Source organism: Anopheles moucheti, chromosome 3 (assembly GCF_943734755.1).
Source record: "Anopheles moucheti chromosome 3, idAnoMoucSN_F20_07, whole genome shotgun sequence".
Classification (NCBI taxonomy): domain Eukaryota; kingdom Metazoa; phylum Arthropoda; class Insecta; order Diptera; family Culicidae; genus Anopheles; species Anopheles moucheti.
Genome location: NC_069141.1, coordinates 73,260,050 through 73,274,587, shown reverse-complemented (window position 1 = coordinate 73,274,587; position 14,538 = coordinate 73,260,050). Strand labels below are relative to the sequence as shown.

The following is a 14,538-nucleotide window of genomic DNA, read 5'->3' as shown; positions in this document are numbered from 1 at the left end:
ACAAACAAGTCAAATTGTGGACTCAATAAATCATATTACATTAGTGGACTACGACGCGAGAGCTTTATTTTTTCGCCACAATGAAGCAAATCTGGGCTGAAATACACTTGATGAGGACGATCAATCTAACTTCGATGGTACGGTACGGCCAAGAGGAATAATGTCTTTGAGAAATTGGAAAAATATTTCCGAACTTTATAATCTAAACAAAACTGTTGCGTTTTACTCATAACACGTACGAAAGGTGCTCAACTTGGTTGTGAAACATTACATAATTAACGAGCAATTTAAAGATTTTGAATTTTCAAACCAGCCCGGTTCGTAGCATAGTTTTTTCACCAGGTTGTCAAATTGACAGTTCATCCCATGCAGCAGAATATTTGCTAGAGGCCCATGTAGCAGAATATTTGCGATAGTGTTGGCCCTTCCCAGATCGCAAATGTCACTGAAAAGACGTCTTTTGGCGGTCTTACCGCCCGCCGTTAGACCGCCGAAAGACGTCTTTTTAACGAGGGTTTAGACCGATTTTGACATTTGCCGCAGCCAAAAAATTGGCAACGCTGCCAAAAACAAAATTTTCAGCTTCATCCCCCTTTTGCCCTCTCACCCTTCCCTCTCTCTTGGTTCTTTTTTTCTTCTATGCATCCCTCAATCATTTTACCGTCTATATTTAGAATCGAACTCGTATTGCGTGTGTCTCAATCTTCAGTATGTTATGTATTTGTCTTTTACGTCTGTGTTGAATTGGGGGCTAATATAGGGCTATAAAAGCACCCATGATGGAGTCAAGCGAAATATGCACTGCTGTGTATATCTTCGTCATGAATTTGCGCTAGATGCACCAAATTGATGGTGCAGTTAAAGGTCGGTATGTATTTTGGTTTCGTTGAAGCCTCGGCCTCAGCGAAAAGTGTTTCCTGAATTGAATGGAGGTATAAATAGTCTCTATTTTACATGCATTTTCGGACACTGATTCCAGTGGAACAGCATCATCATTACCGTCATCAAACCATCATGAGTTTGTCTCGTCTTGTTTTCCTGGGATTGTAACGTAAACTATTGTCAATATATTAGAGGGGCAAATATAATGTAACAAGAGCTCTGCTTGCAACCAAACGTGCGATAATAATTTAACTTTCACGACGAAGAATATCACATGCACATTCATAGGTCGGATGCGGTGATGAAAATTGTAACCTATTTTAACCACTGCGAGATGGCACTGGAGCTGTTGTGCGATGTAAAAGGATCATCTAAAGGTTAAGGACCCTCTTCTAGTACAAGATGGACCTGTATCATGGTAAAAAAGCACATTCATTTCTTTCATTCCTTTGGTTCTGCCGGCAGCATGATCATGACGGTGGTACCGGTTGCACGAACATGACGGTGATAAAGAAGCGAATAAGGCTTTATTCGCAATGGCAGAAGATGCAGAAGACTCCTCACTGTTATTTTCAACATGTAAACAACTGCATTTCATATAAATGCAGATAAAACTCGTTCGTTTCTGCAGCGGCTTCTCTCATGTTGTTTTCGTGAGCTTCTTCTTCTTCTTCTTGGTGAAGGTGTGACAACCAATATGCTGCCCAAGGTACCAACATCAACAATAGCAATGCCCCCGAAGGTGGGCTAAAACTTGCAAAATGTTGAAAAATCGTCTGAATGTTAATAAAACGTAATTGTAAAATTAGTTAAAATCTTTTTAAAGTCATATAAGATAAAATTGCTGACCATAATGCAGTAAAAATGCCTTAAAAACACGTGCACTCTTGAACTCTGTAGCGTAAATCCACAATGTTAGTCCGTCCGGCTGTCTTTTGCATTTTGGGTTGTATCAGAATGGAGAGGAATGAATGTTACCTCCTGTTTTGGATGCTCTCCTGGTAGCGCAAATCTTAAAACGGAGAGCGCGTATGGAATTTCGCACAAAAAATATTTTTTGCCGCGGCACAATTTTTTGTACAGCGGTTGGTGTTTTGCTCCACCATGACAGTTGGTCCGATGAGGTGTTATTAAGGCGTCTTTTAGTGGTCTTTTCGTCCCCAAAAAGACCACAAAAAAAGACTTATTTTCGTGTGACGTTTGCATCTTGGGATCCTTCCCACATCTCAACCTCAATATACCTTGTTGTTTACAAGTGCTGTGACATACCAAAACAAAAGCCGCCACAACAAAAAGCACGTTGTTCTGTCGCAGTAATCCACGGGCAATCTAAACCACGGGAATCGAAATGGGTCGAAAGGATAAAAACAAAAAGAAAGGTAAAGGAGCCGAAAAAACGTCCATGAAGACGGACAAAAAGCTCGTTGCAAAGCAGAAGAAGCTACTGGCGAAACTAGGTGAGGTAAGTGTAGCACGGTACCGGCATCCGTAAACGGGGCACACTCACTCGGCTTATCACTGTAAGTTCCCGTTTCATTGTAGGAAGACATCGAAAACATTGTTGCCAAATACGAAACGAAGGACACAAAATCGTCCGATCTGACCGAAATCGTTTGTCCGCCACCAACGGCCCGTGTGAACGTTGGCATCTGTGCCCACCCGGGCGACAAGGAGGAAATATTCATCCACGGCGGTGAGTTCTTCAACGGGCAGCAAACCGTCATCTACGGTGATTTTTACTCCTACAACGTGGCAAAGAACGAATGGAAAACGCTCAAATCATCCATCTGCCCGGCACCGCGCAGTGGCCACCAGATGGTGTCGGTTGCAACGGACGGTGGACAGATTTGGCTGTTTGGGGGCGAGTATGCTTCACCCTCCCAGCTTCAGTTCTATCACTTTCGCGATCTGTGGGTGTACCGGATGGTGAAGAAACAGTGGGAAAAGCTGAACGCCCCGAACGGTCCCAGCGCTCGGAGCGGCCATCGAATGGTGGTCACACGCAAGAAACTGTTTGTGTTCGGTGGATTTCACGATAATAACGCTTCCTATCGGTACTTTAACGATCTGTACGCGTTTTCGCTGGAAAACTACAGCTGGACAAAGATTGATGCGGTCGGGACGGCACCTCCAGCGCGTTCCGGATGTTGCATGGTTGCGAACACGGATGGCAAAATTCTGATCTGGGGTGGATATTCTAAAACCAACGTTAAGAAGGAAATCGATCGTGGCACAACGCACACGGACATGTTCGCCCTGGTGGCCGATAAACAGGACGCAAAGGGAAATTCCAGTTACAAATGGACCAGCATTAAGCCGAGCGGGAAAAAGCCGGCACCACGCAGTGGCATGGCAGTGGCAATTGCACCGAACGGTAAGGCGTACGCGTTCGGTGGCGTAATGGACACGGAAGAGGATGAAGAGGACGTTAGGGGGCTTTTTAGCAACGAATTGCATGCGCTCGATACCGGGGCCGGTACTTGGCGTAAGCTAGAACTGACGGCCAAAGCACGGAAAGCGGAAAAATCAAAGGCGACCGATGTGGACATGAATGAGGAAGAAAAACAAAGCCCCGAGGCGAAGAAGATCGTATCGGATGATGGTGTATTCACCATGACCATTGGAGGTAGTGGCAGTGGAGGTGGAGGTGGATCGAAAGGACCAGTCAAGGAAGACGCGGATGACAATGGAATACTCGATCTTGGAGGACCATCGCCAAGGATGAACGCGGCCACCGTTGTGTGCAAGGGACAGCTGTACGTGTACGGTGGACTATTTGAATCCGGCTCGAGGCAGTTCACGTTGAGCGATCTGTATTCCTTGGGTAAGTGTAATTGTGTACTCTCAGCTTTATAAACAAAGGTGTCAAAACATGAATGCCTTTTTCTCGTGCAACAGATCTCCATAAGGTGGATGTGTGGAAAACGTTAATTGCAAACAGCTTAAATTCGAGCGAATGGCTTGGTTCCGATAGTGAAGGCGATTCTTCGGACGACGACGAAGAGGATGACGACGATGACGATGATGATGACGATGAGGACGACGACGACAGTTCGGAGGATGATTCTTCTGGGATGGAAACGGAGTGAAGGAGATATTGTATTCAAACGCTAATGCGAAAATAAATTCACACAATATACGCTTCACATCTGGCATTTGTTCGAGTATTACACGTAATGAAGCTTTGCTCAAATCAGATTGATTTCAATGAACCATTCAGAAACTCTTCCTAGTTTTTTTACGATTCCAGTGATTTATGAATCGGTAGAAATACTGTTCCCGATTTGTGCATCTAAATCATATTCATCCAATTCTAATTCTAATTCTCTTCCTCTCATTCCTTTTTAATGTTCATTTCTGCACTCGAAAAAAATCGTAACTCCTTTACTATTTTTACTATTTGCAATCATCAAGATTAGGAAAATCTTTATCTGTTGCATTACGAGCGAAAAGTTGCATTAATTATCTTAAACCCTACGTGACTTCTTTCTGTAGATAGAAATTAATTTCTACTTGGTTTGCGGTCACAGTTGCAGTTATACAATTCGGAGTATTCCCCTACTAAGCTTTACCTGTACCGCTTACCGTGCGTCCTATCGTCATACTTTGAACTGGCGGAAGAATCCTTTCGACTTCCACTGCTACTGTAGCCTTCCTTCGTGCGATCACGCTCCCGATAGCGTGACGACGAACCACCTTCACCTCCTGCCTCTACATCCCGTTCACGTTCATACTCACGTTCACGATCACGGTGCTGTTGCGGCTGGTCTCTTGCGCTTCGATCACGATCACGATCGCGTCCATGTGAAGTACGCGAGTCACTTTCGCGTGGCCGGTCGCGATGCTCCCGATGATGATGTTCCCGCTGGTCACGTTCGTGCGATAGTTGCATCCGCTCGCGAGTCACATCCTTTTTGTCGCGAACCGATCGACTTTCCCGTGCATCACGACGCTCATACTTATCGTAGTTGGATTCACTAGCCGATCCACCGTGACGGGCCGGTGAGCCGAGCAGATCGTACTTGCTGGTGCGCGAGGAACTGGATGCTGCGGGTCCGGGCGATACCGAACGCTCGGACGAGTAACGATAGCGGGCGTCACCTGTTCTGGCCGCTTGTTCATCCTCATCCGACGAACTGGTGGAATGTCTGCGCCGTGAAGATTTCGACTCGGGTGAAGCAGAATCCCGTTTACGATCACCGTACCCACTGCTGGTCGGTGAGCGACCGGACTGGCGGGTGCGTTTGTGTTTCCTAGAGCTGCTATAGGGTGTAAAGAATACCATCCATTACCATTAGCTTCCCGGTACGAAGATTCTTTCTCTGCCATTACTCACCTGTCCACACTGCCGGTACGCTTTTGGCCCTTTCGCGATCGACTATCATCGTCCGATGCAGCCCAGTTCACGTCTTCGCGTCCACGCTGCCGCAGTTCCTGTGCCATCTCCTTCATCAACTTCATCCGGTAGCTGTCGATCTCTTCGTGCAGCGTCCAGCCAGTGCGCACCTGCCGCGTACCAGACTCAAACTCGTCCGTGTACTGTACCATCTTGACCTCTATTTCACGCAACCGTACCCGCCGCAACTCATCCTGATCCGGTCCAGTGCGACCAGCGTCACCTTCCTGGCGCTGTGCCTCGCCATCTTCGTCATTATCATCATCATCCTCGTCATCATCATCGTCGCTGTAACTGCCGTACCTGCTGCTGATCAATCCCGCCCCTTCCTTCTGTAAGCTGATCTTCGGTGGCTCTGGTACGACCGGATCCAACGTGTCCCATTTGCTGGTGGTTATGGCTTGTGCTTCAATTTGTGCCGCATCGACCGATTCCCATTTCGAGGGAATGAATGAACCACCGCCGGCAGATTTTCCTACAATGTAAACACGTTGAATATGAATTAGTAATCAAAACTTTCCAGCTGCCTACAACATTGCCTACCTTTCCCAACTCGACCCGTCCCGTCACCACCGGAAATGGATGCACCCCTTCGACCACCATCCATCATACCCGCGTCCATTGCACTATCCAGCGGCATCCCATCGATATCATCGTCGGCCAATGGCATTCCATCGATATCATCCTCATCGCTGTAGATGTCGTGTTTCAGCAATGGTGTACGATTCTCTCCTCCAGCTCCGCCACCACCACCACCACCACCGCCACTCGTCATACCACACATCATTGCACTTTTAAGTAGTGCTGCCCCATCCAACGGAACTCCATCCAAATCTTCATCCTCTTTCTCCTCTTCCGGTTCTTCCTCCGGTTGTTTTTCCATCTAAAAATACAATGTAGTGACAATGATAAACGATCCTTTACCACCCATTTCTCCTTCAAGAGAAGATTTACAATCAGAATGTTCGCAAAGAAATAAACAAATGGACCTTTTTATCGAGCATCTGAATGTACATCTTCCCTTGAATCCACTTACCATTTGAATGCCCAAAAAGGTGTGCTGCAACTTGACGAGAAACTCGCGCGGATAGATCGTCCACTCCTCCCAGGCACGAAACACACCCATCACGCGGCTCTTGAAACCTTCCGCCTTGAGGCGACTGTCCAGCTGCATGTAGTACGCGTTCAGGTTGCGGAAGATGTCGAGCAAATTTTTCTCCATCGCCTTGCGGAAAAAGCTCGCATTCTGCACCTTTACCGCCGAGTTGTGCAGTATGTCCGAGATCAGGTAGATGCGGGCAACCTTTTTCTTTACCACCGTGTCGTTCGACGACAACGATTCGGTGATGCACTCGCATATTTCCTCGGCGGCGTCCGCGTGCTCGATGCAGAATATCATCGCATCGCCAATCTTCTGCCGTTCGGGCGTTAGATGGCGGATAAGATCTTCCAACCGATCACGTTGTCTGAGAATTGTAATAAAAGCGTGTGTTACCCGGTGCCACTTTGAGGTTGATGGGTCTACTTACGCCACGGAAAGATTCCCTTTGTTTGCTTCAATTCCTTCCTCGTCGGCCAGCAGTTCGTCGGGCATGCCCTGCGTGTAGAAATTAATCGGCGGTGGCTTCCATATGGAACCACCCTTGAACATTCGGAACTCCTTCGTTCTCCAGTCGCCCGGTGTGTCTCCCTGCAGCAGGGAAAATAACTTCCAGCGGTAGTAAATGTGTGCGGGGCTTTCATTTTCGAACAGAAATCTAATAAAAGAAATACAATCTCATTAAGCGTTCCTTCAAACATGGATAACGTCCCCCGAGTCACTCACTTGTACATCGGATTGTCCATCTCCTTGGTCATAATTAACGCTTCGAACATGGGCCCTTCGCGGATGACAAACTCTACCATGCGATGGATCAGCATCAGCAAAGGGCGTTCGGTCGGAATGACCACCTTCACCACGGACTTTACCAGCACCGAGTCCATCTGTTCTTTCAGCTCCGGTTCCGACATGTAAGCGCCCGACGTCATCTTGGGAATGTTTTCCAAATCCGACGGATGAGGTTGAGCGTTAAAGGGTAAACCGGACGGTGGTGGTGGCAGTGTGTAGGCCAACAGTTTCGGCGGTATGTAGATGGGGTGTGTCATAATGGGGACCGATTTGCCCCAGCCAAGCTTCATCTCGTACCCCATCACATCACGCCCGTTCAGCGCACGCAACGCACGTTCTGCGTCACGCCGGCTCATGTACGCGACAAAGCCACAGTTACGATTGCGCATCTTTTCCTCCTCCGATCGGGGCCACATAATTTTGATGCTAGCGAGCGGTCCATACTTTCCGAACAGCTCCATTAGTGCCTGTTCCGAGATCTGCAAAGCGATGAAAGGTTAATAGGGTTGTAATGCTGGCATTCTGGCTTCTGCACGAAACCTACCTTTGGGTTTAGGTTTCCCAGATACAAATTGGTCGTATTTGGGTCACCGTTATCGAACGAACCGGATTCCGTTTCCTTGTACACGGGATCCGACTCGGTGGAACTGGTACCGGGGAGCATCGTCCGAGCCATATGCTTGTATTTATGCCGTTCTTCGCGCTCCTCCTGTATCTGACGCAGCTCCTCCTTGAACATTTCCAGATTGCTCTTTTTCTTCTCCTGATTGCGCTTCTTGCCCATTGCACCCGAGTCTTTGCGGCTTTCGCTCGCAACCATCTTCACGTAATCCATCGACTTCTCGTGCTCCATATCGAGCCGAGACTGGGGCTTGTACAGTTTGCCCCTGTCTTTCGTGTCCTCTTCTGCAAAAATGAACCACGGAAAGCAATATTATGGGCGGGTTTATGTCGGTACAAGGATGCGCACACACACACAGACCACCTATTGCAATACTTACTTCTCGAGCCCGCATCGTACGTTCCGGCCTTTACCCATACCTTCGATATTTTGGATGGTGCTTCTTGAAATGTTTCCACAAATTCTTTGAAAGCCTTAAATTGTCAACTAGGATTAGCTGCAGTTCGTACACGATTTTGCGGTACAAGCAAACTGCGCGACACCGCACGGTGTCTTGCGTGTCTTCGACATATCGACATGGTGGTGTTGTAAGGATATAAAGGAGAGATTGGAAATTGCCTTTGCTGCACTTACGTGGGCTGCTGCCGCTTCGTCCTCCCGCTTCTTTTGCTCCTCAATTTCCTTCCGTGACATGGGACGCTTCCCCATCTTGACGAATGGTCGTTTAAATCGCTACTTTCTGCCTTTAAAACAACCCAAACGCAAACCTCTTTACCCGAGATTCGATTGAAAACACAATTTTCCTCTTTTCCTCACAATATGTTGGCTGTCAACGAAATGTCAAAGCAATGACATATCCCAGCAGGTCCGGCCACGATTGACAGTCATGTTAGCTTACCGGTAAACAAATAACCGGTTCAAAGGGATTTTTTTCAAAATCACAGTTACGATCGAAATTCCTATTTTAATGTGTATTTCCGAAACCTGGAGAGCATGTTTTAACCTTCAAGTAGGCAACCGGATACGCGTCTATTTTTTTCAACTTTAAACTGCAATTACTTTTGAGTCATTGCTTGCATTGATCTGAAATGTTCAGTAGCCTCCCAACTTTTTGTTTCTGACTAGTCGACCCGGTAGAACCTACCGGATGCCCGCAAACTCCCGGATGCATTTGAACTCTAGGATGCATACAATCTAAAGGATCTATGCATACTTTAGGGTGCAGATGTTACCTTGTGGTATAACTGTTGGCTGGCCGAATCTACAATTTTCGGTTGAAACGATTTTCTCGTAGTATAGATCATTCTTTAGGATGAATATCAGATGGAGATCAGCACACATTTCTTACCGTGTTGATCGAGTTTTTTTGTGATCTCGGACGACTTAGGATTGCAGTTGAAAGTAATGAAAAGATTCGTTTTCCCGAAGGTCAACGCATCCTTGTGCATTGTGCTCGTTTGTACCGGTTAGTTAACAACAAAGGATGGATTTGAAGTAACACCGTATTCCCGTGGATTGAAAAGTTCGACAATGGGTTATGCTGCTGCTGATTTGTAGCGTTGTACTTATATTGCTGCCTATATTCCCAAGTACACTCTGCAATTCCCCAAATGATGGCCTGAATGGGGCCAGACGTTGAACGGATGCTGGTCAGCAGCCTCAACCCAGGAACACTTTTGCACGAAGCTGTTAAGAATTGTTGTCTTACTTGTAGCAAAATTGCAGCTAGTTCTTGGCCCTCATCCTCTTCCATGTATTCTATACATCTGTAAGTGGTGACTATCACGATCTACTCCATCTGTGATATAGCTGTTCAACGTTTCCCGGTTGTGAATGATTTGGGAGTATGATTAGATGAAGCTCTAAAGTTCAAGGAACAGATTAATAGGGTAATGAGCTGAGCAAAGATGACCCAATGCAATGTCGTTTGTATGCACGATCTGCACGATCCCTTCAATTAACGTTCCCTGTACCTGTTCCTGGGTGAGGCCAATAGTCGAAAGCGCCAGCGTGATTTGAGCCCCTGGCCTTAGTACTGATATGGATGGATGTACATGGATTTTAGCAGCATGAATGTGCCAATACCTGAATACAATGTACGCTGCCAATTGTTACATCGTGAGGAGCATAAATCTCGCTACCCTCAAGTTGGTGTCCTATCTATCGCCAACCTTCGATTTTGAGAGCAATAAGAAATTTCAATGTCATGTCCAATGTGTTCGATTACAATATTTCCTTACAAATTCACCGTAACCGTCTCATTAATGTGAACCCGTTATAATCTATTGTTCCTATTGCTTGTCGTTTATTTAATCCCTCTTTCCCAAGGGAAACAGTTCGACCAAGCGCCATACAAAATTGAGAGTGCTCGCTCTGTCAGCTATTCCCCTCTTGCTCGTACTCTCGCATGTTCGAAAATGCGCTGCCCCTTCACCTCATTCCGCAGGCCTCTCCAACGCTCTTCTCCCACACATTTTGAGGACGACTGCATTTGGCGTGTATGTATAGGTTGTTGTGGTTGAAATTATCATAGAGCTTTCTTTGTTTGGAGAGTTTGTTGAGTGTGGCTTCCCCCCTCGTACCTTCTTCCTCCGTCTCACCCACCCGCATCGATCAACTCAGCGTTTGGCGACGCCGAATGCGCTCGGCGTTCAACCAAATCCGATACGGGATCCGATAAACAATTTATGTATATTTCAACTTTATAATTATGCTGTCTATAAAACGATGTTACTATGATTAGCATTATCAAATGCTAACGATTATGCACACGGACATGTAGCATAATTTGTTTTATTCGCTACTTTTTACTTCACTGTTATCCGATTTTATCACCGGTAGAGTGAGTTCTACAAGGTGTACGTGGCCGTAGAAGATGATCAGCAAGTTGGCCCTAGCCGAATTGTTGAATTCGAGTGCTGTGTTTGTCGGTTTGAAATACAGTTCCTTGTTGTAGTTCCTTAAATCCAAGGCGGTACTTGAATCGTCTGGATCGGTGGATCCGGCACAAGGAAGGACTGGAAGATGTTAATCGACTATCATATAGTCATATCTGGACTCTTACGACAGCGGCATCGAAGGGGTCACTGACCGGTCTTTTGGCTATATGTCGATTAGCGATGGCATTCGCTACTGGGCGATTCATCAACACGATTTTGCAGTTGCCCGACACTGAAAACGCTTTGCTGCCAACCAAACATGGGAGGGAATTTACTTAGCTTGACGATGAACACTACTGGCACAACGGATTGAAAAAGACGTTGTTCAGTTACTTTCCCGTTTTTTACTGAGCGAGACCACCGAAACAATGATCCACCAGGACAATCGCCGATCCAATGATACGCCGCGAAGGTGTTCCTGCCGGTAATCGTCTGCACAGCCAGGATCTAGACACCGTAGCACCAATCCCATGCTGATGGGATGGCGCGACGGCAAACTGGGCATCATGACAAGGTGAACAAAGCCCCAGTTCGACCAGTTTTCATCGGGTCTGAGACAAACCGCCTAGTTCAGTGAAGTGTAATCCTTCACACTTCCTTGCCTTGAATTAGCCTTCTACAGTTCCTTGCGCCATCGCATTCCTGTCACCAACGCGCACTAAGCAAAGTGGCCACTTGCGGCTGAAATGTTGGACGAATTGGTGAATACGGCCAGCAAAGTTCACAAGTCGGGTTTCTCTGCAATAGCAACCTGCGTTTACCGTTCAATTATGTATCGAGCAACAGCGTATTCGTACAACAATGTCATATTTGCATGTCAGTAAAAGCACGGATTCACCCATCTCTGACCAGAATGTGAGATAAGTAGTGATATCATATCATCGCCCAGATTGTGATATGTTACGCAAGATAATCAAGTACAAGACATTTGGTTTTATTGTTCGTGTAGCCTACCCACTCCACCACCACCAGCATTAGGATGTGTCACCATCAGCTGTTCTGTTGTCTTGTAATACAAACAAGTGACCACATGCGGCTACACGAACAATAATAGCGAACAACTTGCGAATGCCATCGCTAATCGACATATAGCCAAAAGACCGGTCAGTGCCCCCTTCGATGCCGCTGTCATCTGAAAAGCTATCGTAAGAGGCCAGATATGACTATATGATAGTCGATTAACATCTTCCAGTCCTTCCTTGTGCCGGGTCCATCGATCCAGACGATTCAAGTACCGCCTTGGATTTAAGGAACTAAAACAAGGAACTGTATTTCAAACCAGCAAACACAGCACTCGAATTCAACGATTCGGCTAGGGCCAACTTGCTGATCATCTTCTACGGCCACGTACACCTTGTAGAACTTACTCTACCGGTGATAAAATCGGATAACAGCCAAGTAAAAAGTAGCGAATAAAACAAGGTATGCTACATGTCCGTGTGCATAATCGTTAGCATTTGATAATGCTAATCATAGTAATAATAATGCGCATCATAGTAACATCGTGTTATAGACAGAATGATTATAAAGTTGAAATATACATAAATTGTATATCGGATCCCGTATCGGATTTGGTTGAACGCTGAGCGCTTTCGGCGTCGCCAAACGCTGAGCTGATCGATGCGAGTGGGTGAGACGGAGGAAGAAGGTACGAGGGGGGTAGCCACACTCAACAAACTCTCCAAACAAAGAAAGCTCTATGATAATTTCAACCACAACAACCTATACATACGCACCAAATGCAGTCGTCCTCAAAATGTGTGGGAGAAGAGCGTTGGAGAGGCCTGCGGAATGAGGCGAAGGGGCAGCGCATTTTCGAACATGCGAGAGTACGAGCAAGAGGGGAATAACTGTTAGAGCGAGCACTCTCAATTTTGTATGGCGCTTGGTCGAACTGTTTCCCTTGGGAAAGAGGGATTAAATAAACGACAAGCAATAGGAACAATAGATTATAACGGGTTCACATTAATGAGACGGTTACGGTGAATTTGTAAGGAAATATTGTAAGCGAACACATTGGACATGACATTAAACTTTCTTATTGCTCTCAAAATCGAAGGTTGGCGATAGATAAGACACCTACTTGAGGGTAGCGAGATTTATGCTCCTCACGATGTAACAATTGGTAGCGTCCATTGTATTCAGGTATTGGCACATTCATGCTACTAAAATCCATGTGAACCGTCTGTCCACTTTTTCTATTCTGACCATATCATTACTAAAGCCAGGGGCTCAAATTACGCTGGCGCTTTCGACTATTGGCCTCACCCAGGAACAGTACAGGGAACGTTAATTGAAGGGATCGTGCAGATCGTTCTACAAACGACATTGCATTGGGTCATCTTTGCTCAGCTCATTACCCTATTAATCTGTTCCTTGAACTTTAGAGCTTCATCTAATCATACTCCCAAATCATTCACAACCAGGAAACGTTGAACAGCTATATCACAGATGAAGCAGATCGTGATAGTCACCACTGGGAGAGGATGAGGGCCAAGAACTAGCTGCAATTTTGCTACAAGAAAGACAACAATTCTTAACAGCTTCGTGCAAAAGTGTTCCTGGGTTGAGGCTGCTGACCAACATCCGTTCAACGTCTGGCCCCATTCAGGCCATCATTTGGGGAATTGCAAAGTGTACTTGGGAATATAGGCAGCAAAAACGCTTTAAATCAGCAACAGCACAATCCATTGTCGAACTGTTCAATCCACGGGAATACGGTGTTACTTCAAATCCATCCTTTGTTGTTAATTAACCGGTACAAAGGAGCACAATGCACAAGGATGTGTTGACCTTCGGGAAAACGAATCTTTTCATTACTTTCAACTGCGATCCTAAGTCGCCCGAGATCACAATAAAACTCGATCAACACGGTAAGAAATGTGTGCTGATCTCCATCTGATATTCATCCTAAAGAATGATCTATACTACGAGAAAATCGTTTCAACCGAAAATTGTAGATTCGGCCAGCCAACAGTTATACCACAAGGTAACATCTGCACCCTAAAGTATGCATAGATCCTTTAGATTGTATGCATCCTAGAGTTCAAATGCATCCGGGAGTTTGCGGGCATCCGGTAGGTTCTACCGGGTCGACTAGTCAGAAACAAAAAGTTGGGAGGCTACTGAACATTTCAGATCAATGCAAGCAATGAATCAAAAGTAATTGCAGTTTAAAGTTGAAAAAATACCCGGGTATCCGGTTGCCTACTTGAAGGTTAATAGCGCAGCCACGAACACTTGTCAGACATTCAGAAGCCTTTGTTTTTTAAGGTTAATTAATAATTGGCAGTACTAGCCAATAGTAGATCTTCTGTAAAAAAGGAACAACTGAAAGGAAATAGAGAAGAGATCACTATCACATTCTCTATGTTAATGACAATATAGTAACAGAAGGCTGCATTGCAGAATCGAGCAGGACCTCATCCACAGTAAGCGACTTCAAGAAGATAAGAGAGAGAGATGATGGAAATTTACAGTAACCCAAAAAAGAACTTACTTTTATCAATACAACCATTCTCCCCCGCAACGTCCTCCCTTTGTCATCATTCACGAACCAATGTACTCGCTTGCCTTGTAGAACTGCATATGATTTATTAATCGCTTTTTAATACCATCAATATTCATCTTCATAGTTTCCTCCACACAATACAGCTTTTGCTGCTACTTTCCATCAGAGAGGGGGTTGCTTTACAGGACTGTTTTACATTTTAATATAAAATACACATCAGTAACAGTTTGTTTTTTTGTTTTTCCTTTTTGCACATGAATTTTCATTACACTTTATGTGTCAGCATTGCCCACCGTGTGC

General features: G+C 45.7%; 2 protein-coding genes across 3 annotated transcripts; one reads left to right on the top strand and one right to left on the bottom strand.

Annotated features, from left to right (window-relative positions):
* Positions 1-2,177: 2,177 nt before the first annotated feature.
* Positions 2,178-4,021, top strand: LOC128303658 (kelch domain-containing protein 4). Its single transcript, XM_053040697.1, has 3 exons — positions 2,178-2,344; positions 2,425-3,706; positions 3,781-4,021. Exons 1-3 carry the CDS (start codon positions 2,231-2,233, stop codon positions 3,969-3,971), a joined length of 1,587 nt encoding a protein of 528 aa, XP_052896657.1. The 5' UTR covers positions 2,178-2,230; the 3' UTR covers positions 3,972-4,021.
* A 299-nt stretch (positions 4,022-4,320) lies between these two features.
* Positions 4,321-8,556, bottom strand: LOC128301710 (U2 snRNP-associated SURP motif-containing protein). Of its 2 annotated transcripts, none has more exons than XM_053038304.1 (9): positions 8,422-8,556; positions 8,168-8,261; positions 7,711-8,072; positions 7,104-7,645; positions 6,808-7,035; positions 6,315-6,744; positions 5,822-6,161; positions 5,219-5,753; positions 4,321-5,144 (listed from the first exon to the last, which is right to left on the bottom strand). In XM_053038304.1, exons 1-9 carry the CDS (start codon positions 8,494-8,496, stop codon positions 4,451-4,453), a joined length of 3,300 nt encoding a protein of 1,099 aa, XP_052894264.1. In that variant the 5' UTR covers positions 8,497-8,556; the 3' UTR covers positions 4,321-4,450. The 2 variants fall into 2 exon arrangements, with proteins under 2 accessions (XP_052894264.1, XP_052894265.1); XM_053038305.1 differs by having other exon boundaries at positions 4,321-5,141.
* Between the last annotated feature and the right edge of the window lie 5,982 nt (positions 8,557-14,538).